A 24,572-nucleotide genomic window follows, 5' to 3' on the forward strand; every position below is an offset into this window, starting at 1 on the left:
TCCAACTCAGAGAACAAACCCACACCAAAATCACCCACCTGAGCTACAAATCTTCTCCACCATCTCAAAGCTTATCTTTATTTTCTATACAGGAAATTGAATTCCTGAGGAGTTATCCTGAAACTAGAACAAAATAGTTATCCAGTGAATTATGTTTCTCGAACTAATGTTATTTATTTATGAAAATGAATGTGATATTCAAATAATAGTCAACATTAGATATAGTTCTATGTAGTCAATTTACAAAATTGAACGATATTATCAGTATTGGAAGGAGAGATAACGGTATCTAGTAGTCAATTAACTTTCAGACGATATGTTGTGTGACATACAACTCATTAATGATAACTATATGACTGTGTTATACATGTCAAAACCTCAGTGACAGAATACGTCTCCTCGTCAAGGTCGTGGAAACGAAAGCCTTTTAACTTGAATAAAAGTAAATAATTTGCCATACAACTATAATATAAGGAAAAACCAATTAGGATCGAGTAAACAAACTTGATTTTTTGCACAACATTTAAAAAAGAAAAAAACTTTTATTTTATACCACATGAAAAGCATAATAGAAATACCTTTTTATAATGCTCAAATTGTTTAAAATTATTTGTTTATTTATTTAAACACATAAATATTGGTACAAAGGGGCACCAGATATATATGCGCCACACAAATCTCATTTGATTTGTGTAAGGGCTGTGATACTGCTCGGATGCCCAAACCGAAGCAGGTGGTTTTCGTAGGGATCCACACCCGGAGCCTTTGACCTAATGGTCTGATCCACAAGGCAGTGGACCGTCATAAGGAGATGCAGTGACATGGTAGACGGTGACCAACAATTGATTCATACGCCATTTGTTCCTTCAGGATACTGGAGCTCATGCGCACGATTGGTTTGTAATCAGGGTTTTCCAACTCCCCTAGGTGAACTCACTGTGTCCACCAACCCGGTTAAAGCGCAGGAAATTCGCTTTTCGTCCTCTCAATTTCGTAACCAACACCCCCGTCATGAGAAGGCAGTGATTAGGACTTCCCTGGTAGAGGCTATATACGCGTGGCCATGTGAGAGCATTTCGAGAGAGAGAGCTGACTCTCCCTACTCTCAGTCGTACCAGGGCATTTGAGGGCTGTCTAAAATTACGAAGAAAAGTTTCTTTTTCTTATTATGGAGTGATAATGTGTGTTGAACTTGTGAGATGCTTGCTTTTTTCTACATTAATTGTACATAGCATGTAGATCAATGAGTTTTCGTTTTACTTTTCTTTGTCTATGGTAAGCTGTCAAAGAAATCACTTTATTGATATTGACTGAATAATAGGTGAAGTAGCGAACTATGAAGGCTAAAATAGATGACGATTTCTATGCATCACTTCATTTCATTGTCCTGAATATATTTATAGTAGTGTTAAGATCACAAACAAAATAACCCTTTAAAAATTGGTGAACTCCTTAAAATAGGTAAACTCTGAAAAGTTCCATGGTTGTCCTTAAATTGTAGTTACACCCATTTCAGAATTATTCTGTAAGTACCGTATCGATCTATTCTAATAACCCTATTATTGATTGGTTATCCCCATCAATCACTAACATGCTGGTTAGGACAAATTGATTGAACATCTTTCGTGTAATTCTCTAGTGGTCATTTCTATTTGAAGTAGGCATTGATTGTGTTGGTCTAGAAATCCAATGAAACTTTCATTATTAAGATGCCTGGTTTGGAGACTGTAACCTTATCAAAGATCTCACCATTTAAATATTGTATCACTGATTTCCTGTAACTTTGTTTCGATTAATTGTTTACTTGTTTTGCCAAAATACTTGATTACATCTATATATTATGTTTTCGCTTGATTAGACTGGTAAAGATAAATTGTTTGAATATGCCACATGCTATTTTAGCAGAAAGTTCTTTCGGACATAAACTCATTCGAGATCCCTTCCTACAAACCTTCCATACTAATATAAATTACTTACTTACAACAAGAATTTCAGAAATTCTGGTGAGAAGCCTTAACCACTGCAGTTTATCTGTGTTTGGCATGAAACAAGTACCGTCGATAGGCCTGAATAATAGTTACGAAATATTGCAAACTGACTGAAGTTAGACATGTAGACCATTGGATGGGAACTCAGTAATCCGAATGTTAGGCGATCTCCTTTAGACTCACAGATTCTGAGTCCGACCTCTTGTGCGGTCTTGGGTGCCCACTACTGAAAAGTCCCAAATTGGGCAAAACAGCCATCGAGTAATGCTTCTTGGTCTCAATTGTGTTTCCATCTTCATTAAGTCCTTGATGTGAAACTACAAATCCATTTACGCCATTTGATAAACTTACGTATGTCTTATTTTAAATACATTTCAAAGAATCCAAGACTAATGGACTCATATACAGTCAACACTGTAATCGTTCATCACTTACTTTCTATATTATATGATTTCGATATTTCGAATTTTGTTGTGAATGATAAAGTCAAGCAAGAAATATTAAACTTATTGCTTTCTGCCTTTCACAGTACGTTTATACTCACTTTATGCGTTGAGAATAGAGTATTATTCATCAATTTTATTATTAAACCGATAACCACAGCTTCCATTATTTTTACTGGATGGCTTTTAAAACTTTTCTCCTTGTTTAAACATTACCCATTTCTGTCAGACAATCTATCATTGGTTTTAACAAGTCCTGTATGGTTAGATATTTGTAGATATTCGACAGGAATCCGGTATACCAAGGTTTCATGCTATTTGGCACTCGTCAGTAATCTTGAGGGAGCTGGTGTCCCCTGACGAACTTGATTCAACTTCATCTAGTTTCATTGTTTGTAACGATAAGACTGAGTTATTCGGGCTCCGACTGACCTTCTATAGGACTGAGATTTTACAATGACTTATCACTGAATAGTGACTGTCATGTTTATCTAGTCTTTTAGTGCTAATTGAATCTTGTCGATTAACTACAATATAACTTAATGGATAGAATTCTACCAGCAGCAGCAAATGACTAGACAAACGTGATATTGATCACTACTCACCAACCAATCAATTTTAAATCCCTTTATTCAATAAGCTGTATGGTGCAATCCGACCAACCAAACCAGATTAAATACAATTTTACTCAAACCTATAGCTCATCGATCGAAAAGTCAAGTTCTTGAGTACCACTGTAGTGAACAAGAACACGACTGCGGACAATAGAATGTATTTAGGCACAACATTACAGAATATCTCATTAAAATATGAGGACAATATAGTGAACAGTTAATTTGCGAAATAACAATCAATGGTCTCAATTTGACTGTTTCTTCTGCAAATATCCATCCATCGTCTCTGATTATAATTGTTCATGCATTTTCGTACCAATTGCGTGTCGTTCCCGTTCTCCCCTTATCGATCTTCTACTGAAATACATCCAATGCCCGACCATCACCATATATTACTTATATGGATATAAGTAGACCACACCATTAAGCGATGTCTTTTTATGTACTGACAATATGTTTAGGAAAAAATAAAGATCTAATACTTCTCTCTATGTTTCTGATTTCGTTTACTGTTCATCTACTACTACAGTATAATGTTGTAAAATATTTTTACAAATAAAGTTTTTTAACATTTATGTTCAAAATGATTTTTCTTTTCCTGAAATTTTAGGATTAGCTCGTCGTACAAATGCAAAATTTTTATTCGCTTCTACTTCAGAAATTTATGGCGGTTAGTTTAGAGTAATTTTTAAAAAAAAAGTTGTAAAATAAAATATTTATTTATTTGAACACATAAATATTGGTACAAAGGGGACACCAGATATATATGCACCGCACCAATCTCATTTGATTTATGTGAGGGCTGTGATACTGCCTCGATGCACAAACTGAAGCAGGTGGTTTTCTTAGGGAGTCACACCCGGAACCTTTGACCTAAAGAATTGATCCATAAGGCAGTGGAGCATCGAGAGGAGATGCAGTCTCATGGTAGACGGTGACCAACGATTGATTCATACGCCATTTGTTCCCTCAGCATACTGGAGCCCATGTACATCATTGGTTTGTAATCAGGGTTTTCCAACTCCCCTAGGTGAATTCACCGTGTTCATCAACCCGGTTGAAGCTCCGGACATTCGGTTTTCGTCCTCTCAATTTCGTAAAAAACAATAATGCCACGAGAAGGCAGTGAGTAGGACTTTCCTGACAGAGGCTATATACGCGTGGCCATGTGAGAGCGTTTGGAGAGAGAGCGTACTCTCCTCACTCTCGGCCGTACTAGGGCATTCGGGGGCGTATATAAAATAATTTTATAAGTTTTATTTTACATTCTTAAATTGTTTTATTTCCCCCCCCCCCGAAATATTCTTTTTCGGCTATTATTCATCCCAAATTCACCGAGAATTGTAAAAGTATTTTTGTAATGTCTAATAATTATTACTATTGATCTGAATTAAGTTGTTTACATTGTGGAATTTGTGATCTACCATTCAGAAAACCCTTAAAAACGTTATTTTCCCAGTAAGTATCTCACTTACGGAAGTGTCAGGGATGTGTACATTTATCGATTTATTTATTTTCATATAGGAGGTTATATTTATTTTATAAAGCATTTATTTGCTAAACGCTTATGTATCAGAGCACTACTCTAAATAAATTTCCAAAAGGGAGTATTAGTCGGTTAACAGCACAATCTTTGATCACATGATCAACTCCGATCAAGTGCCGCCGCGAGGATCATTTTTCAGGACTACCTATAAAACCGAAAGAAGTCTGTCAAAGAATGTTCAAGTCAGAAGTTCATACATGACTGACTCTATACCAATCCATCAATTTAAACCTGATCACTATGTTTAAAAAAGACATGTTCAACCCTTTATTCTACCATGGTCTTAGTACTCCCTTCTAATTAATACCGATTATTATCTTATTCTTCTCTCTTTTTATATTTATAAGATAGACAGTTATGTTTCACACTTTTCTATAAATTATCATTTCTTATTTTATTTATTTAAACACATAAATATTGGTACAAGGAAGCACCAGATACATATGTGCCACACAAATCTCATTTGATTTGTATGAGGTCTGTGATACTTCCTGGGTGCCCAAACCGAAGCATTTTTTTATTACCTCCAAAACTATTACATAATTTCTGTTCAATACGTGGAAGTCTTTGATTACTTTATTAAATAAAACAACACCCTTCCATTTCGTTATAGATTATCACATTTAAATGTAAGTACAATTGTACAGCTTAAGTAAAGGGTATCATTGATAAAACTTCTCGGAAATATCGTCATTTTGTTAAATATAAGATTTGTCACTTGTCATTGCTTTCAAGCTTATTACGTTATTATTAGGTTGAACCAGTCACTTACTCCCATTCTGTCGTTCAAATCAAAACACCTTAATACTTATTTAAGAAGTAAACATGGTCGTATCTGTTACAAACAGATTATTACCCACTATTTAATATGATCAGTGTAATGTCTAAGTATTTCTTTTTAAAAAGACCGTATGACAACAGAATATCATCAATAGTTAAGATCATGAGTCAATTAAAGCTAGACCACCATGGGAAACCTGGAAGCACTGACGGCTGTTTCGTCCTATTGTGGGACTCCTCAGCAGTGCGCATCTACGATCTCTCCTCGCGAGATTCGAACCCAGGACCTACCAGTCTCGCACCAGAGCACTTGACCGACAGACCACTGAGCTGGCATCCAACGGTGTTAGTGTCTAACCTCAACCAAGAATATGATCCGTTTAATAATATATGGGAATAAATAAATTACAGAAAACTTGTATATTTTCATTATATAAGACCGTAGTACAACATTAGTGCGTAAAACATCGACTTTGTATAATCGATTTACATAAATGGTTGATTGTCTATTTAACTTGTCAATGGTTGTTTTGAAGAAGATAGTCTATACATACAAATGTTTCTATGTGACTTTAGACAATTAGTTTAATCACTTGTTTTCTTAGACAATTATTGAGTGCATTTTATAATGAACTAAAAACAGTATTCTACTTAACAGATTAACATTTACTCCTTATTTACAGAAAATGAGATTCAAAAAGAAAAAAAACAACGTACCAGTTGTGGTACAACATTTTAAGCTTGTATGCTTTCAGAAAGAACCCCATTGATTTACTAAGAAAAAAGTGAAAGACAACTTTTCAACGAAGAAAAGTTTCTTCTTAACGATACCAATTTCCTAAGATGTACAATTGTGTTTATAGGTAATTTTTTACATCTTTACTTACTAACTTACGCCTGTTACTCCCAATGGAGCATACGCCGCCGACCAGCTTTTTCCAACCCTCTCTGTCCTGGGCCTTCTTTTCTAATTCTATCCATTTTTTGTTCATTCTTCTCACGTCTGTTTCTATTTCTCGGCGTAATGTGTTCTTTGGTCTTCCTCTTCTCCTTTGACTTTCAGGATTCCATGTAAGGGCTTGTCTTGTGACACAATTGGGTGATTTCCTCAAAGTGTGCCCAATCCACTTCCAGCGCTTTCTTCCTCCGCTGGAATCTGGTTTGTTGTCTCTCAAGTAACATATTGCTGATAGTGTCTGGTCATCGGATCCGAAGTATCTTGCGTAGACAACTGTTAATAAACACTTGTATTTTCTGGATGATTGCTTTCGTGTTTCTTCAGGTTTCCGCCCCATACAGTAGAACTGTCTTGACATTTGTATTGAAAATTCTGACCTTGGTGTTGGTTGACAGTTGTTTTGAGTTCCAGATGTTCTCCAGTTGTAAATATGCTGCTCTTGCTTTGCCGATCCTCGCCCTCACATCTGCATCTGATCCACCGCGTTCATCAATGATGCTGACCGGATATGTAAAGGTTTCCACATCTGTAGTATCGGTTGTTATGTTAAGCCCATATACTTTATTCTAGTTACTGGCCAAGCCAATTCTCCTACACATCATGAGTCATATTTTGATCTTGTTAATTATTCGCTTATTAACCTTGACTACTTTTTATATGAGCGTATATGTGTACCCTTCGTATCTTACTCATCATATGTCTGTCATTCATTTTTGTCTGATTATAAATATTGAGTAATGCTTGCTCATAGCGAGTTGGCTTCCCAGCCATCTCCGCTATGCATCATCTTTGCTTCGCTCGCTTACACTTGCTCATGTGCCCACAGCTTACTGGTCTGCATCATTCATCAATAAAAATGTAGTTGCCGCTTCCTTTTGCCTTCTGATTTTATACACCGTTAAGATTGGTATAATAACGGTTATCGAAGTGAACTATTAATGAAGCACGGCACTACACATCCTCCAAAGCTTCTCCGTCAAGTGTAATTTGATTGGTGCATGTTGTATTATATCGGAGAGTCTTGCTTTTCCCTTTGTTTATATTGAGACCTACTGCTGCTGAGGCCGATGCTACACTGGTCGTTTTCTCCTGCATTTGTTGTTGCGTGTGTGATAGAAGAGCCAGATCATCTGCTAAGTCTAAATCGTCCAGCTGCGTTCTAGCTGTCCACTGTGTCCCGTGCTTTCCTCCAGATATTGACGTCTTCATAATCCAGTCGATCACCAAGAGAAAGAGAAAGGGTGAGAGTAAGCAACCTTGCCTAACACCGGTCTTTACCTCGAATGAGTCGGTGAGTTGTCCTCCATGGATGATATGGCAGTTTAGTCCATCATGAGTTCCGTATGATATTGACTATCTTCTCAGGCACGCCGTAGTGTCGAAGAAGCCTCCATAGTGTTGTCCTGTCCACGCTATCAAATGCTTTCTCGTAGTCAATGAAGTTGATGTAGAGTGATGAATTCCATTCAATTGATTGTTCCAAAATGATCCGCTGAGTTGCGATTTGGTCTGTACACGATCGATCCTTACGAAATTTAGCCTGTTGATCTCGAAGTTGGGCGTCTACGGAATCCTTCATTCTGTTTAATAATACCCTGTTGAAGACTTTTCCTGATATTGAGAGAAGAGTGATGCCCCTGTAGTTATCACAGTTGCTGAGATCGCCTTTCTCTGGTATCTTGATCAGAAGTCCTTCTTTCGAGTCTGTTGGTACTTGTTCTTCATCCCAAATCCTACTGAAGAGGATATGGAGTATCTTTGCAGTTGCTCCTACATCTGCTTTCAGTGCCTCTACCGGGATGTTGTATGGTCCCTCTGCTTTGCCGCTGTTGATTTGTCTGATGACCATGCTGATCTCTTCAATTGTTGGTGGGCCAATATTGATTGGGAGGTCTGTGGGTGCTGCTTCGATGTTGGGTGGGTTCAGTGGAGCTGGTCGATTCAAGAGTTCTTTGAAGTGTTCTACCCACCTGTTTCGTTGTTCTTCAATGTCGGTGATTACTTTGCCTTCCTTGCTTTTCACTGGTCTTTCTGGCTTACGGTAATTTTCAGCAAGTTTCTTTGTTGTATCATACAGTTGTCTCATATTTCCCTCTCTTGCAGCCTTTTCCGCTGTTATTGCTAAATCTTCCACATATTTACGTTTGTCGGTTCTAATGCTCCTCTTCACTTGCTTGTTTACATCTGTGTATTCAGCTTGTGCCTTGGCTTTTTCTGCTCTTGTTTGGCTGATATTGATTGCTGCCTTCTTGTTCCTCCTTTCTTCGATTTTATCCAGTGTACCAACATCTAGTGGTCTATAATAAAGTAGAGGAGTGTTATAAACTTATCAATGATGGTCAAACTTAAACTTCGAAAATAAAAGTCTATGAAGATGAAATGGTCTTGCATAATTTAACTAAATAGTCAAGGACTGTCCAAAGACTTCAAATATTAAATACGATGGTCTGTAAATAGAAAGGTGTTAATGTTATCGGAAGTTTTCAAGTGTTGATTAGAATGGGTATTGCGTCATTTAGCAAAGTAATAAAAAAATAGTCATGCAATAATAACAAGAGAGGCCTGCAAGATGGTGGTTGGAGGTAGTCAACAGGAAATCCTGGATCTAGGTTTCGTGCTACTTGGCACCCGTCAGCAAAGTGTACCTGTAATCTTGAGGGAGATGATACTTCCTGACGGTTTCGGTTCCGTGTCACCCAGCTTCATAATCAGAGACGTTACCACTGAGCTATCCGGGCCGCTACTGACTTCCTGTAGGATTGAGATGTATTTTTAATTGGTTGATCACTGGGTGTTGATCAGTGCCATGTTTGTCAGGTCCTTCTTAGTGCAGATCCAGGGTTTCCTGTTGACTACGTCCAACCACCATCTTATCTCAACAGAGTGCACGGAATCTCTAGTCACCTAGACTGGTGGCCACATTGCACTAATAAGGACCTGACATACATGACATTGGTCACCACCCAATTATCAATCAAATGAAAGAAGCCTATTTTATTATTGAAGAAGAATGAAAGGTATTCAAGGAAGGAAATTTTCTTTTCCGTCTACGTGCTCATACGGAACAGGTTTTATTTATCCCACAAAGCGAGCTTTTCGAGATACTTCTCCGAACGTTGCCTTACCTGACTTTCTAAAGGAATACAGATGTCTTTCAAAAGCTCAATCTTTGAACATCTAGTTAATTCTGACTATTCCACTTCACCACAAGCCCCCCCCCCTTCAAAATTATACATACAGTCAGAAGAATTGGCTCAAAAAGAATGCAAATAAAAAACTTATGTATAGCAAAGGCTATTGTTAACCACTAGTTCAAGCCTAACTTTTGCTTACAAAAACAGTATATCCAGTCACCTTCTTTCCAATTATTTTCATAATTGGCATTTACCGTTTACGAAACTAGGAGAGGTGCTTAGACCATGAAGGAATAAGAGAGATTGAACACTACTCTTTTCTGCACAGACGTCGGGTCTAAAATAATGAATTGCTGTTAGCTTTGTACAATTTTTTTCCGATCTGTAAAGTTGAATAGAGAAAGAATAAATCTCTTAGCAGAATAACTTGAATTCATTTGTTTCGTAGATCCTCGTCAGCTGCTTACAACTGAAAACTATGGAATTAATAATTAAAACGAAATAAGTGTAAATACTTTACATCGAAAAAGTCTTGGATTAGTTCGGTTGACATATAGAAATAGAATATAGTATGAGACAGTAATACTGAAGAATCAACACTTTGGATGTTCTCTTACTTATAGATCAAATATATAAATATTCTAAAGAGCATGAGAAACAGTATTTTCTTCGAAATCGAAGATAGATTACATAACACTAGTTGAGCAAAGCTCAGAAATACGAACTAACATATTAACCGTTACAGTCATAGTTATGAAAAAATAGCTTCAACTGTGAATTTAACTTTATAAACGACCATCAACGACGATTCTCATGGCGGTGTACAATCAGAGTTAGTCATGTGTTCAGGGTTTGAGCTGTTAGTCGATTTGCACTCGAGCACCATCCTGCATAGATTTTTAAAGGGAAAGAAATCTCAGAATATCAAAGTTTGTTTTCTGTACTGCTTAGATAATTTCGTATGGTGCTCCTTGATAGATCCTACAAACACCTTTGACTTTCGCCTGAACCCCATAAAGTACTCTCGATATTTCAATTAAAGTTTACATCAGGAAGTGTTTCTTGTAATTAAGCTTTCATGCCATGCCATATCCACTGCATAGTTGTAAAGCAGATATGTTTATCCATTTTAAATATCATACAAACAGGTGCAGGTTATATGTTATCGGATTTTGATTTCCTCACAAATGTCGAAGCCACTATCTTAAATCTGAATGACTCTTCTATAGATCACAGTTTCACCGTAGTTCTGTTTGATAAGTAAAAACCAATGTTTAATTGACCAGTGGAGCTAATCCATGTCAGGTAGAGACAAGTATCTACCTCAGTACAATGGAAGTTGGTCGCGCAATTTCGTGGATTGGTTGAGGTTAGACATTTACACCGTTGGATGCCGGCCGGCTCAGTGGTCTAGCGGTTAAGTGCTCTGGCGCGAGACTGGTAGGTCCTTGGGTTCGAATCTCGCGAAGGCGGGATCGTGGATGCGCACTGCTGAGGAGTCTCACAATAGGACGAAACGGCCGTCCAGTGCTTCCAGGTTTCCCATGGTGGTCTAGCTTTAATTGACTCATGATCTAAACTATATAGAGAATTACTAAAATCTCCACAAAACCCCCTTCTTTAATTGTGTTTTTTGATGCTGAGCAATAGCCCTATTGATAAAATTTGAGTAAATGAATACGTTTATAAGTAGTATTATCTTTCTTATTGTAAATTACCCACTCACTATACTCGCTTTTGTAAGCGTATTTGTATTCCACTTTCATTGTTTTTTTTCTTCTCCACAATTAAAGATCCTGAAGTTCATCCTCAACCTGAATCCTATTGGGGTAATGTAAATCCAATTGGTCCAAGAGCTTGTTATGATGAAAGCAAACGACTTGGTGAAACAATGACTTATGCTTATTTTAGACATGTAAGTTCAATTTTTGTATGTAATTCTGTACAGCCTAATATGATAGATATCAGTAATTCATCATTATATATATAGTAGTTGTAAGGAGTTAGACGGTAGAGTATATATTATTTGTAAAATTCAGTCGCTGGAACTTTTTCATTTTTAAATTTCGATCAAATTCAAACCATCTCCTTTCTGGCTATCGATTTGATTCCTTGCGTAATTAGCTATTTGGATATATGTTATGTAAGCCCAACTAAAGCTGGCTGACGTCGAAGCAGGTTGAAAAAATATTGGAGACTGTCAAATTAAATTGTAGCTTGAATTCATGAAATCACCAACCGGATTGGTTTAACCTATATTGGTAGATGTATGCTGTCTGATTGGGATCAGTGAAGTATAAATGATCAATGGTTGGAGACGTTAGGTGACCTAGCTCAAAACCAGTCACAATGGCGCTGATCAATCTATTCTCTGTCTTCACCTAAATATTGTGCTTCAATATAATTTCATATTTTTATTCCCTTGTATTTGATTCGGTTTTTTTAAATCCCATTCTTTATATTTAGACTTTATTACCATCATCATTACTTCTATTATTTTACTATCCACTTTGTTCATTTAATCTTAAACTTGTGCGTCAATTACATCCGAGTTATACTTCAATCACCATATAATGCGTAATTTGTTTTTGTAAGAAACAGATTACAAAGAAAGGAGAGTAGCTGAAGCTTTCCATATAATGTTTAATCCTACTGCTCTCAATAGAAAAGAAGGCTTTACCATACATCCTACTTGGACTGTCAATCCTAGCCACTTAGTCTGATATTATTCACAATTCACATTATTATCTTATCTATCCTTTATCACTATAGAGGTCACACATTTTTCATCCTTAATAGTGCACACACTCATAAGTTTACATACATAACGCTAATGAATAACCTTGACCGAAATGACATGACATTGATTTATTCAGACCTGTTTTTTAATTGACCACATAGTTTTCGTGTTGTTCCGTTGTACTAAATAAACTCGGATTGATTTTGATTTGGTTATTTATTCACTGAGTCAGGAAACATAAGAAAATCTAGTTTTTCTACTCATCGGGATATTACAACTATATTATTTAAAACACCATTGTTCTTGGATCATGAACTGTCATCGACTTAGAATACGCCGATGACATAGTTCTATTTGGTGAAGAGTCTTCTGACCACTATAAGCAACAATGCAGGCATGTTCGGGATGCGATTCTCCTTCTCGAAGTGCAAAACGTTACTTTAGGATTGGGTTGCATCGGCACCTGAACTAGTGATAGGGAGTGAAGTAGTTGAGCGTGTTGACAGCTTCACTTATCTTGGGAGTCTCATCAGCCCATGTGGTCTGGTGTGCGACGAAATCTCAGCACGGATACAGAAGGCTCGTCTAGCTTTCGCCAACTTGCGCCATTTATGGCGTAGGCGAGATATCCGTCTAGCAACAAAAGGACGGGTTTACTGTGCAGCAGTTCGTTCCGTCCTACTTTATGGCAGTGAAACATGGCCGATAAGAGAAGAGGATATTCGTGGGCTACTAGTATTCGATCATAGGTGTCTTCGAAGCATTGCCCGTATATCCTGGGACCACCGAGTAAGTAATGCAGTCGTTAGGAAACGTGTACTAGGTAAGGATGGCAAATTGATTGATGAAGTAGTGAAACTTCATCAGTTGAAATGGCTGGGACACGTGTTACGTATGCCCAACCATCGACTGCGCCGATGCGCAATGTTTCATGGCGTAAGAGTAGGTTGGAAGAAAGCTAGGGGCGGCCAGACCAAAACGTGACACAAATCCATGAAGTCACTGACAATTGGACTGAGCCATGTTGGTAGGTGTAGACTACCTGGTTGGGATGCGCGAGATGATAGCATCTGATGGTTAGAGACCTTGAATGACATGGTTCAAAATCGTTTGCAATGGCGAATGTGCATCCACTCTTTGTGTTCTACCAATTTCTAATCTTCTGAATTCTTCATGTCCCTTTATTTTTCCTCTTTCCAAATTTATTTCACTGGATTATACCTCTTGAATAGCATCTTCAAACCCTAATCTTTCACATTAATGCTTATACTCTTACTACTTCTACCACTATGGGATTTGAAATGACAACTTCATCTCTTTGCTAATGTGGTATGGCAACTCGAACTGATGTATGTACGTACGAAGTTCTATGTTGTGACTGACTGACTGACTTGGATTATGATACATCACTTAACGATTGAAGTATTTGAAATATCTATTCACTGATTGAGTTCCATGATTGACTTTTAAGAGTAAAGAGATGGTGACCAAATATTTGTTGCTTTGAATATTGTCCTTATCTTAGTTTTTCTCTAGGCTATAACATAATTTTCATATCGGTAGTAAGAACTTTCAACTGAGTAACTTATTACTAAGTAGGATTTATTAAAGTAATTTTTAGGTTGTTAAATTGAGTGGATCCAATACTGGTCAGTAGATAGATGCAAGTAATGATACAACGTGGTTGGGGGTTGGCTGCTCACCAGAACTTAACTTTAAATGCATAAGGAAATGAGGCAGCTGCTCAGCAAAAAAGGTTTTTTGTGTTATAAGATAACAGGCTTATGTACAAATTATTAACAGGAAACTAAACATGATTTATTGTCGTAGACGATCGGAGGAAACCAATTTTATAGGTCATGCACTCTTCAAGTTACCAGTGATCAGCTAGTTATTTTTGATAACATAATCTAAGAATAAGGTTTACCGTAGTGAAGAAGAACAAATTAGTAAGCATACAACATAACTGAGTAGTCTTGTTCAGGTTTGTGGACGTGGCTACAAGTTCCATCTGTTGTTGTTCGAATAAACGTACTGCATGCATTTTCAAAATTTTGACAGGTAGAGAGATTGATTCACTCCTATTATGGTGTGCTCTGTTTATGCGGACAGACATAAGTAGTATATAGCGGCAGTTGGAAGCGAAATACTTACCAGTAGAAGATTAAAATTAAGAGGACATGAAGGAAAACAAAAAACAATCGAAATAACAGCAGGGTTGGAAGAATGATGGAGTATGTAAAGGACAACTCCAGGAAGATACACAAATGAAGTCACTGTACGATTTTGCAGGAAATAATGAATTGATTTACCATACCTGAATCTTTGTTCACTACACTATTACACATTTAACTAAATGATTCGCCCCCAAATGCCCTGGTTCAGTCGTGAGTGGCTAGAGTCCGCTCTCCCTCTCGAAATGCTCTCACATGGCCACGCGTATATAGCCTCTGCCAAGGAAGTCCTACTCACTGCCTTCTCGTGGTGGGGGTGTTGTTTACAAAATTGAGAGGACGAAAAGCGAATATCCACCTAGAGGAGTTGGAAAACCCTGATTCCAAACCAATCGTGCACATGGGCTCCAGTATCCTGAGGGAACAAATGGCGTATGAACCTATCGTCGGTCACCGGCTACTATGGGACTGCATCTCCTCACCATGCTCCACTGCCTTGTGGATCAGACCATTAGGTCAAATGCTCTGGATTTGGCCCCCTAAGTAAACCACCTGTTACAGTTTGGGCAGTCGGGCAGTATCACAGCCCTCACACAAATCAGATGAGATTTGTTTGGCGCATATATATCTGGTGTCCCCTTTGTACCAATATTTATGTGTTTAAATAAATAAATAAATAATCATAAATTTCGGTAATGGTAAATTATCTAATATTGATTGTATTTTGCTAATCTAATTGTTAACCTTATGGACAGTTTATATGTTATTCAATTGAATTATATTTGTAATTTTATTATTCTGTTATCAATATAGCTTAATCTTCCTGTTAGAGTTGCCCGTATATTCAATACTTATGGACCAAGAATGCAAATTAATGATGGTCGAGTAGTTACTAATTTCATTGCACAAGCATTAAACAATGAATCAATTACGGTAATTAATATATATGTATTTATTATTTATCAAATAAATATACTTTTTCTCAAGGGGTTTTGTGGATATTTCAGTATTTTCATAGTCGAAATCATGAGTCAATTGAAGGTAGACTACTATGGAAAACCTGAAAGCACTGGAAGACCGTTTCGTCCTATTATGGGACTCCTCAGTAGTGCGCATGCACGATTCCGCCTCGCGAGATTCAAACCCAGGACCTACCAGTCTCGCTTTTTTTTTTAAAAAAAACCATGTCATCTGAAAGGCTATTTAACTAAATTTTATGTGGTATTTATTCGATTTTTTGCATATTTCATAACAATGTTTAGTCAGAATTTCACGATGACCTCAGAGTTTTTCTGTAAATAAATAATAAACAAAAATAAGCCTAGTGAATGTAAGGGAGAGAAAGATAACTAATTTATTGATAAAAAATCGATTAAATTACATAATAAACTTAGTAAAGAGTTATAATCAAAGATGGATAGTGGTTAGCAGTGGAATCCAGGACGCGCGTTTCGTCCCCATTGCACAAGCAAGTGGCTATCAGGACTCAGTGGACGAGTGGATAACGCGATGGCGTTTGAAGCGAAAGGTACTGGGTTTGAGTCTCAGAGTGAACATCAACTCTGAGATGCAGTTACATCCAGCTGGCGAGTCCCAAATAGGACGAAACGCGCGCCAAACTGAATTCCACTGCTAGCCACTATCCATCTTTGCTTATAATTCTTGTGAATTAAGGCTATACCGAGGCAATATGCACAGTATGCACATATGCCAATAAGAGACTGATCAATTGCAGTCCTAAACATCGATGGGAAGATTCAAACAAACAATACCAAGTGTGAGTAAAGAGTTGTTCTTACTGCTAAAATTAATTAGTGAAAAGGTAAATGTTATATCTAGAACTTAGATTCTTCCTATACCTTGTACAACTTGAGCACTGGAACGCTTGAACCTTCCAAATCGCAAGTTAGAAGACAGGAGACTAGTGAGAAGGAATCTTATTCCAAATAGTGTCAAATATGGTACAAAACACTCACGTATTTATAGTTTTTAGTAAAAATAAAATCGTCATCACATTTATCCAATCCGCATGCAGTGGTTTTTAACACTTGTTCAGTCAGGAAGCTACATGTCGAGATTCTGGAATGTTCTTTCAAACGATGACTGAATGGAATGTTTTCGGCCCCTTCAGGGCTCCCTTGAGTTCACTGGGAGCTGTCCCCACAGTAAACTATGTTATAAAAAGTTATATTCAAAACGATAGCATATTCTTCATAAAAGGACTAAATTTTTATTAAAATTATGTTCTCTGATCTGGTAGGTTAATCGTAAAGCTTTAGTTATCTTTCTAAACAATACTATCATCATCACAAACTTCTGATGGAAGTGAGTTCTGGGAATCTTTCTACAAGAGACTAGCAACTTGTTCTGTCGACCTTGAATCAGATTGGTTGTTATTAATACTTGTTCTGTCATTGTCTGCATATTCATTCACATTATTTACTTACTTACTTACGCCTGTTACCCCTCGTCGAGGAGCATAGGCTGCTCACCAGCATTCTCCATCCAACTCTGTCCTGAGCCTTCCTTTCCAGTTCTTTCCAGTTGCTATTCATCCTTTTCATATCTGCTTCTATTTCCCGTCGTAGTGTGTTCTTTGGCCTTTCTCTTTTCCGCTTTCCTTCCGGATTCGAAGTTAGGGATTGCCTTGTAATGCACATTGGTGATTTCCTTAATGTATGTCCGATCCACTTCCAACGTCTTTTCCTAATTTCCTCTTCAGCTGGAAGCTGGTTTGTTCTCTCCCATAAAGCTCTGTAGCTGATAGTATCCGACCAGTGGATGTTGAATATTTTGCGTAGACAACTGTTTATAAATACTTGTACCTTCCTGATGATGGATGTAGTAGTTCTTCACGTTTCAGTTCCGTAAAGTAGGATTGACTGTCTTGACGTTCGTATTAAAGATTCTGACCTTGAAATTGGTTGAGAGTTGTTTTGAGTTCCATATGTTCTTCAGTTGTAGAAATGCTGTCCTTGCTTTGCCAATCCTCGCCTTTACATCTGCATCCGATCCTCCTTATTTATCAACGATGCTCCCCGGGTACGTGAATGTTTCCACCTCTTCCAGAGTTTCGCCATCAAGTGTGATTGGGTAGGTGTTCTGGGTGTTGTATTTGAGAATCTTGCTTTTTCCTTTGTGAATGTGGAGGCCTATCGATGCGGAGGCTGTTGCTACATTTGCTGTCTTCATCTGTATTTGTTCGTGTGTATGAGAGAGGAGGGCTAGGTCATCTGCGAAGTCCAAATCCTCTAATTGATTCAGAGAAGTCCATTGAATTCCGTATTTCCCCTCAGATGTCGAATTCCCCATAATCCAGTCAATCACTAGAAGGAAGAGGAATGGGGAGAGTAGACAGCCTTGTCTGACTCCGGTCCTTACTGGAGATGCATCTCTCAGCTGTCCCTCATGAATGACTTTGCACTGTAGTCCATCGTATGAGTTTTGGATAATGTTGACAATCTTCTGAGGAACTCCATAGTGTCGAAGAAGTTTCCATAATGTTCTCCTGTCCACACTGTCAAACGCCTTCTCATAGTCAATCAAGTTGACGTATAGTGATGTGTTCCACTCAACTGATTGTTCAACGATGATCCGTAGTGTCGCAATCTGGTCTGTGCACAAACTATCCTTACGGAATCCAGCCTGATCCCTAAGTTCGGCGTCTACTGTGTCTTTCATCCGATTCAGCAGCACTCTGTTGAAAACTTTTCCTGGTACTGATAACAAACTGATGCCTCTGTAGTTCTCACATTTGCTCAGATCTCCTTCGTTTGGTATCTTGATGAGATATCCTTCTTTCCAGTCCATTGGCACTTGTTCCTCTTCCCAAATCTTCTTGAATAGATGGTGAAGCATGTTTGCAGTTACTTCAATGTCTGACTTCAGTGCTTCTGCTGGTATATTGTCAGGTCCTGCCGCCTTCCCACTTTTGATTTGTCTGATGGCCATCTTGACTTCTTCGATCGTTGGTGGAGTGACATCTATGAGAAGGTCAGTGTGTGCTGCTTTGATTTCCGGTGGATTCAATGTTGCTGGTCTATTCAGCAGTTCCTCGAAGTATTCTGCCCATCTTTTCCTCTGTTCTTGAATCTCAGTGATTGTCTTTCCTTCTTTGTCCTTGACTGGTCTCTCTGGTTTGCTATATCTTCCTGTCAATTTCTTCGTTGTATCATATAGTTGTCTCATATTCCCTTCTCTTGCAGCTTTTTCCGCCGTTGTTGCTAGTTCTCCCATGTATTTCTGCTTGTCGGCTTTGATGCTTTTCTTCACTTCCCTGTTTGCTTCTGCGAAGTCTGCTTGTGCTTTGACTTTCTCTGCTCATGTTCGGCTGTTGTTAATTGCTAGTTTCTTGTTCTTCCTTTCTTGAATTTTGTCCAGGGTTCCCATAGAGATCCATTCCTTATGATGATGCTTCTTAGGACCAAGAACCTCCTGACACGTTGAAGTTAGTGCTTTTTTTATCCCTTTCCAGTTGTCCTCCAAAGTAGTTTCTTGTTCATTCAGTAGATCCTGTAGAGCTTGGAACCTGTTGTTGAGAGTTATCTTGAATTCGTGGAGCTTGTCAATATCTCGAAGGAAGGCTGTATTGAACCTTTGTAGTGCTGTTTGTCCAGTTGTCCAGTGTTTCTTTAGCTTCAGTCTCATCTTGGCCACAACCAGCCAGTGGTGATCTGAAGCTATGTCAGCTCCTCTCCAGGTTCTCACATCTTCCATTGATCTTCGGAATTTTTTGTTGATACAGATGTGATCTATCTGGTTCTCTGTGGTTTGGTCCGGTGAGATTCATGTAGCTTTGTATGCGCTTGTGTGGGAATATTATGCCGCCTATAACCAATTTGTTGAATGCACATAGGTTTACAAGTCTCTCCCCATTTTCATTTCTCTCTCCTAATCCATGTCGTCCAATTACATCTTCATATCCTGTGTTGTCCACTCCAACTTTAACATTTAGATCTCCCATCAGGATGGTCAGGTCCTTTCGTGAGCACTTTGCTATAATTGATTGCAGCTTTTCATAGAACCGATCTTTATCATCGTCGTTGCTATCATTGGTGGGTGCATAACATTGGATAACGTTCATTGTGATCCCTTGCTTCTTTGTTCTGAATGATGCTTTGATTATCCTGGGTCCATGAGATTCCCATCCCACAAGTGCATTTCGTGCTTCTTTGGACAGAATTAGAGCAACTCCCTGAGTGTGTGGAGCATTTTCCCCTTCATGACCGGAGTACAGCAGCATCTCTCCTGTACCTAGCCTTTGTTGTCCAGTTTGTGTCCAATGGGTTTCGCTGATTCCGAGTACTGCCAAGTTGTATCTCCTCATTTCCATTGCTATTTGACTGGTCTTTCCTGTCTCCCACATTGTCCGGACGTTCCATGTACGTATAAAGAGTGTTGCTCTGGTTGTTAGAAGGTGCATCGGTCTCGTGGCTTCCGAAGGAACTCGGCTTTCATCATGAGACGTCATAATTATTCCTTCAACTCGGAGGGCAGAGTTTAAATGGTTTGAATTATTTTTTCTGGTTAGCGTTTTTTTAGCGAGTTAGCTTTTCTACGGGATGGGGTCGCTAACCCCATGCCCAACCCTCCTCCTTTGTGTGGGCTTGGGACCGGCAGTAACTCTAGAAGAGCTACAGGCGGAGTTATTCATTCACATTGCTATCCCTTTTACCCTTCTAGCAGTGAAAATATGCAGAAAACAAATACAATTGTGTTGAACTACTGTACCCCATTCATTAAAAAAGTTAAATAAGTAAACTGAATCACAAGTGGTGGTTGAAGGCTGTCAACAAGACACCCTGGACCTAAGTTTCGTGCTATTCGGCATTTACCAGCAAGGTGTACCTGTAATGACAGTATACCCAGAATACTGAACTGCGTCCAATAATCTACATGTCTAACCGTCATCAATTGCCTGATGTAGGTAGCTGTCGCTGACTCAGCATGGTTGAACCCTACTGGTCACGACTCAGTGGTCCGATGGTTCAACTCTCGCGCTCGAGATCTAAGGTCTTGATTTCAATTCACGTATTCGAGATCGTGGATGTATACTGCTGAGGAGTCCCGTCCTGGGATGAAATGAACATCCGCTACCACCAGATTTCCAGCGGCTATGTAGCTAATATCTGTTGGTGAATCAAATTATCAAAATTCTACCATCTTCACGAATCCCACCATACTACTAATAATCATATGCTCATTAGTCACTAACTTCAAGGTGCGACTCCTAGGGTTCTAGTGGCGAGTTGTTGCCAGCAGAGCCCAACCATGTTGGATGTGGTGCACCTATCCACCTCAGGCAATGGATGATGGTGGCGCAATATCGTGAATTGATTTAAGTTAGACATATACATTATTGGATCCGCTTCAATATTCTAGGTATATTGTGATTTAATTGAGTTATTTAACATTTTTAATCAGTGAGGTACAACAATTCAATACAATTGCATTTTTTCTGAGTATTTTTACTACTGGAAGGTTAAAGAGGAGTATTTCACTTCTAGTTTGCAATGCTTAGAGCCATGGTGGAATAAATTTGGCCTACAATGGTATTCAGTATTGTTCTCGCGAGATCATTTATGAATAAGCGCTCAAAAACGAGTTTTCGCGTTTTTTGGTGATTTAAAGGTACAACTAATCAAGATATTCAAACGGAACTAATTATCTGCCAAGTGCATAACAATTTAAATGAATCCTCTAAAAATATAGTAGTGATTCGATTGGTTAAGTTTTATAATGGGGAAACTTTTATCATTAAAATGTTTGCTTTTGTGTAAAGATAGCCCACGGGTGAACTTGAGGAAGCTCTAAGAAGCTCTGAAAGAGTTCAAGATATTCTACCCAATCGTCTTTTGGAAGAATATTCCAGAATCTCGACGTGTAGCTTCCCTATTGGACAAATGCTAATAATCCCCTGTATGCGGATTGGAGGACTATAATGATGATTTCGTTATTGTTAAGAACTATAAATACATGAGTGTTTTGTACCATAATTGACAGTGTTTCGAATAGCATTCCTTTCACTTGTCTTCTATCTTCTCATTTGCGACTTGGAGCGTTCGAGCACTCGTTGCAGTCAGTATATTAAAAATCTAAGCTCTAGATATAAAATTTTGAAGTAAATTTAAGCTTTTTAGCAGGGTTTTTCATATGTGAAACTCAGTGAATCAATTCAAATATCATCCAAGATGAAAATGTCAAGTCAGTGCTACAAACAAATTAATTTTTGATTATAGAACTATTCATTCTTACAATCGACTCATTGATAATTCTAGATTATCTCCACTGGTAGTTGTGTAAAAAGATACTTTTTCATGAGAAAACAGTGTATATTGATATCGTAATAAAAATTCCAGTACTTTTTATGTGATACCCTCCTGAAGCAAAATCAGTATTCATGCTTAAGCAACTTTTTCTGACCTAGAAAAATTTCGAAATATCATTTTAACTACTTATTAACAGTATTTAGTAATACAGAAAACAAACAGTAAGAAAACTGCAGTTGGGAGAATATGAATAATTTGATACTATCAATATTAGATACATCAAGTGTTCTTATTGCTAAAGAAATATATGTATGCTATAAAAATGCATTTTATTGCACTTCCTCTCAATTTAGGTATATGGATTAGGAGAGCAAACTAGATCTTTTCAGTATATCAGCGATCTTGTGAATGGTCTTGTAGCTTTAATGGAATCCAATTATACAATGCCTGTTAATTTGGGAAATCCTGTCGAATTTACAGTGAATGAATTAGCAATCATGGTCAAGAACTTTACAGGTAAGTCCCCTGAAACTAAGGTTTCTTTTTATTTAGCAATTAAAAGCTTGTTATATTAGGCTATTTAAACCATTTGAATTCTGTCCTATGAGTTAGAAGTAATAGTTATGGTTGCTTATTGAACTAGTTTTCCCGAGTTATTTTATGCAGACATGGAGATTACTTGATATGTACTGTGCTTTGATAGTTAGAAAAAAACTTTCTAACCAGTTTCTAGTCTTCAAAAGTCTAATACTTTTTAATCTTAAAGCAAAACAGAAAGCGGGAAATGTTGAACAATCTTTACATCAATGGCTAGTTCATGCACAGAAAATATGGGTGTTCATAGAATCCTGTAAGATTTTGTAAAAAAATATACTAAAATTTGCCTCAGGTTCTGTAATTATCCAACCAGAATAAGTAATTCTTTTGGAATTTCCTAGGTAATCCTGATTGATTCAAGTGTTCTCAATATTTTCTTGGCTTCTAGGGACGGTTTAGAGTAATCATAGAGTGCTTCTAACATCATTTACTAAAGTCTGATTATGTTACAATAGCTTTATTTCTCTGAACAAGTTAATATTTACAAATAAACCGAACTGTAATAGCAGTTAAGTATTGTTCAAAAGTAATCAACTTCTTCAATAAGTAATACCGACCCATTGTCATAAATGGCAATAAACAATGGTTTAGCACTATAATTATCAATTTTGCTCACCAGCAAGAATATAATTTATGAAAGAACCAATCAGATTTGAAATAGGAAGTCTTCGATCTCGGTACGAAATTCACTGATCCATATGGCTAAATACCATTTTGGCATCTAGTTGATGCCAGTTCATGATGAAAATCCCAACTTTTATTTCTAACTCTAAATTTCGATTCCGATTTCTCACACTAATTTGTAACCCTAGCAGGTCTGTGGGTCTGCTCAAGGTCGCTTTGACGTCACTCGAAGGTCGTCCATAAATTATAACTCCGACTTATCACTTTACTTTACTCACCATAATAGTTTTTCATTTTTCAAATGAAACCCCACATAATCATATCTTTCTACGGTAAATGAAATGGTGTGTTTTCAGCCTTGTACTCTGTAACTAAACATCGAAATGGATAAAGCTGTCTAAACTAATCTCCAGTTTCCTTCCTAATTGCCCCTACTACTAAGATAACTAAGTGAAGTGTTAAGAATCTTCTCAATTATTATAGTGTCATGCGAATTATTGGATCCGGTGATTTTAAATCAGGTTATGATGCCAGTTGGAGAAACATTGAGAACTAGCAAGCATTAAACAGCTGTTTCGTCCTAGCATGGGACTCCTCAGTAGTACCTACCTATAACCCTACCACGTGCTCAGAATCGACGCTTGGTAATGGAACGATTGAAGGCTTCATTCACAGTGAATATATCAGTCCAAGTTGTTACAGTTTACATTATGACGACGAGATGTTAGTAGGAGTAAACGTCAAAATATTTTTAAATGTAGAAATAAATCTAGTAGCTTTAATCAACCAACTGTTATGCTAGTCAGTATCTTATGTCGGAATAAACGATAGCCGAGTACATGCTCATTGTACCGTCCGACTACCCTTATTCATGAAAATTATCTACTTCATCAATCAACTTATCATCTATGCTTAGTACCCTAATATGTGTATGGTGGGTCTAACTTTATAAAGTAGAATTTGCAGGTGTAATCTAATGAATGATACTCCCTGTGTTCAAGTTATGATTTTTTGTTATTCATCAAGGCGCAACGTTACATTTGAAATAACAAAGCAAATGAATAGGTGCTTATATTTGCGATCACTCTCACGATATTGCTACGAGATTATTGAAGATGTATGGAATAGGTGTAGTACATAAACCAGCAAAATCATTCCAATCCATCTTAATGCAAAGCAAAAGATGAAATGGTAAGCGAGGAAAGGCCTGTGGAGACATATAGTTAAAATTTATGAGGGGCATATATATATATATAGTTTTAGTCAGTAAAGCTTGCTTTTCACTTAAGTAAACGATTTGGGCACTCATATAGAAAGCTTCTAAGTCAGTCTCAAAATTGATAACCATACAAAATAATCATTTGTTGTTTTTTATTTGTCTAACTAACAGATAGCAAAAGTGATATAATTTATCAACCATTACCAATTGATGATCCTCAACGAAGACAACCTGATATTGGTATAGCTATAAAACAATTGAATTGGAAACCAACAGTAACTTTACAAGAAGGACTAAGTAAAACTATAATTTATTTTAAAGATATATTAAAACCATCATCTGAATGTGATATGCATTAGATCATTTCAATGGATCAAGAGTTACATGATCTTATTATATTGTATACCATTATGAATGTTGATTTCTTTTTCATACATTTAGTTATTTAAATTGAAATTTAGTGTATTATGTATCTTAATGTAAAGTA

The 24,572-nt window shown here is 37.4% G+C and overlaps 1 protein-coding gene across 1 annotated transcript in view; it reads left to right on the forward strand.

The window, feature by feature from the left end:
• Positions 1–24,572, forward strand: part of Smp_135100 (putative dtdp-glucose 4-6-dehydratase) — a gene marked incomplete at its 5' end in the record, with an annotated part of 32,606 nt that extends 8,034 nt beyond the window's left edge. Inside the window, 5 exons of the mRNA XM_018796175.1 lie at positions 3,656–3,715; positions 11,257–11,378; positions 15,191–15,310; positions 21,999–22,161; positions 24,257–24,572. Of these exons, the coding sequence (XP_018650414.1) occupies positions 3,656–3,715; positions 11,257–11,378; positions 15,191–15,310; positions 21,999–22,161; positions 24,257–24,444 (653 nt within the window). The 3' untranslated portion in view covers positions 24,445–24,572. The remainder of the gene's footprint in view (positions 1–3,655; positions 3,716–11,256; positions 11,379–15,190; positions 15,311–21,998; positions 22,162–24,256) is intronic.

The sequence above is a fragment of the Schistosoma mansoni genome, chromosome 2 (assembly GCF_000237925.1).
Source record: "Schistosoma mansoni strain Puerto Rico chromosome 2, complete genome".
Classification (NCBI taxonomy): Eukaryota; Metazoa; Platyhelminthes; class Trematoda; order Strigeidida; family Schistosomatidae; genus Schistosoma; species Schistosoma mansoni.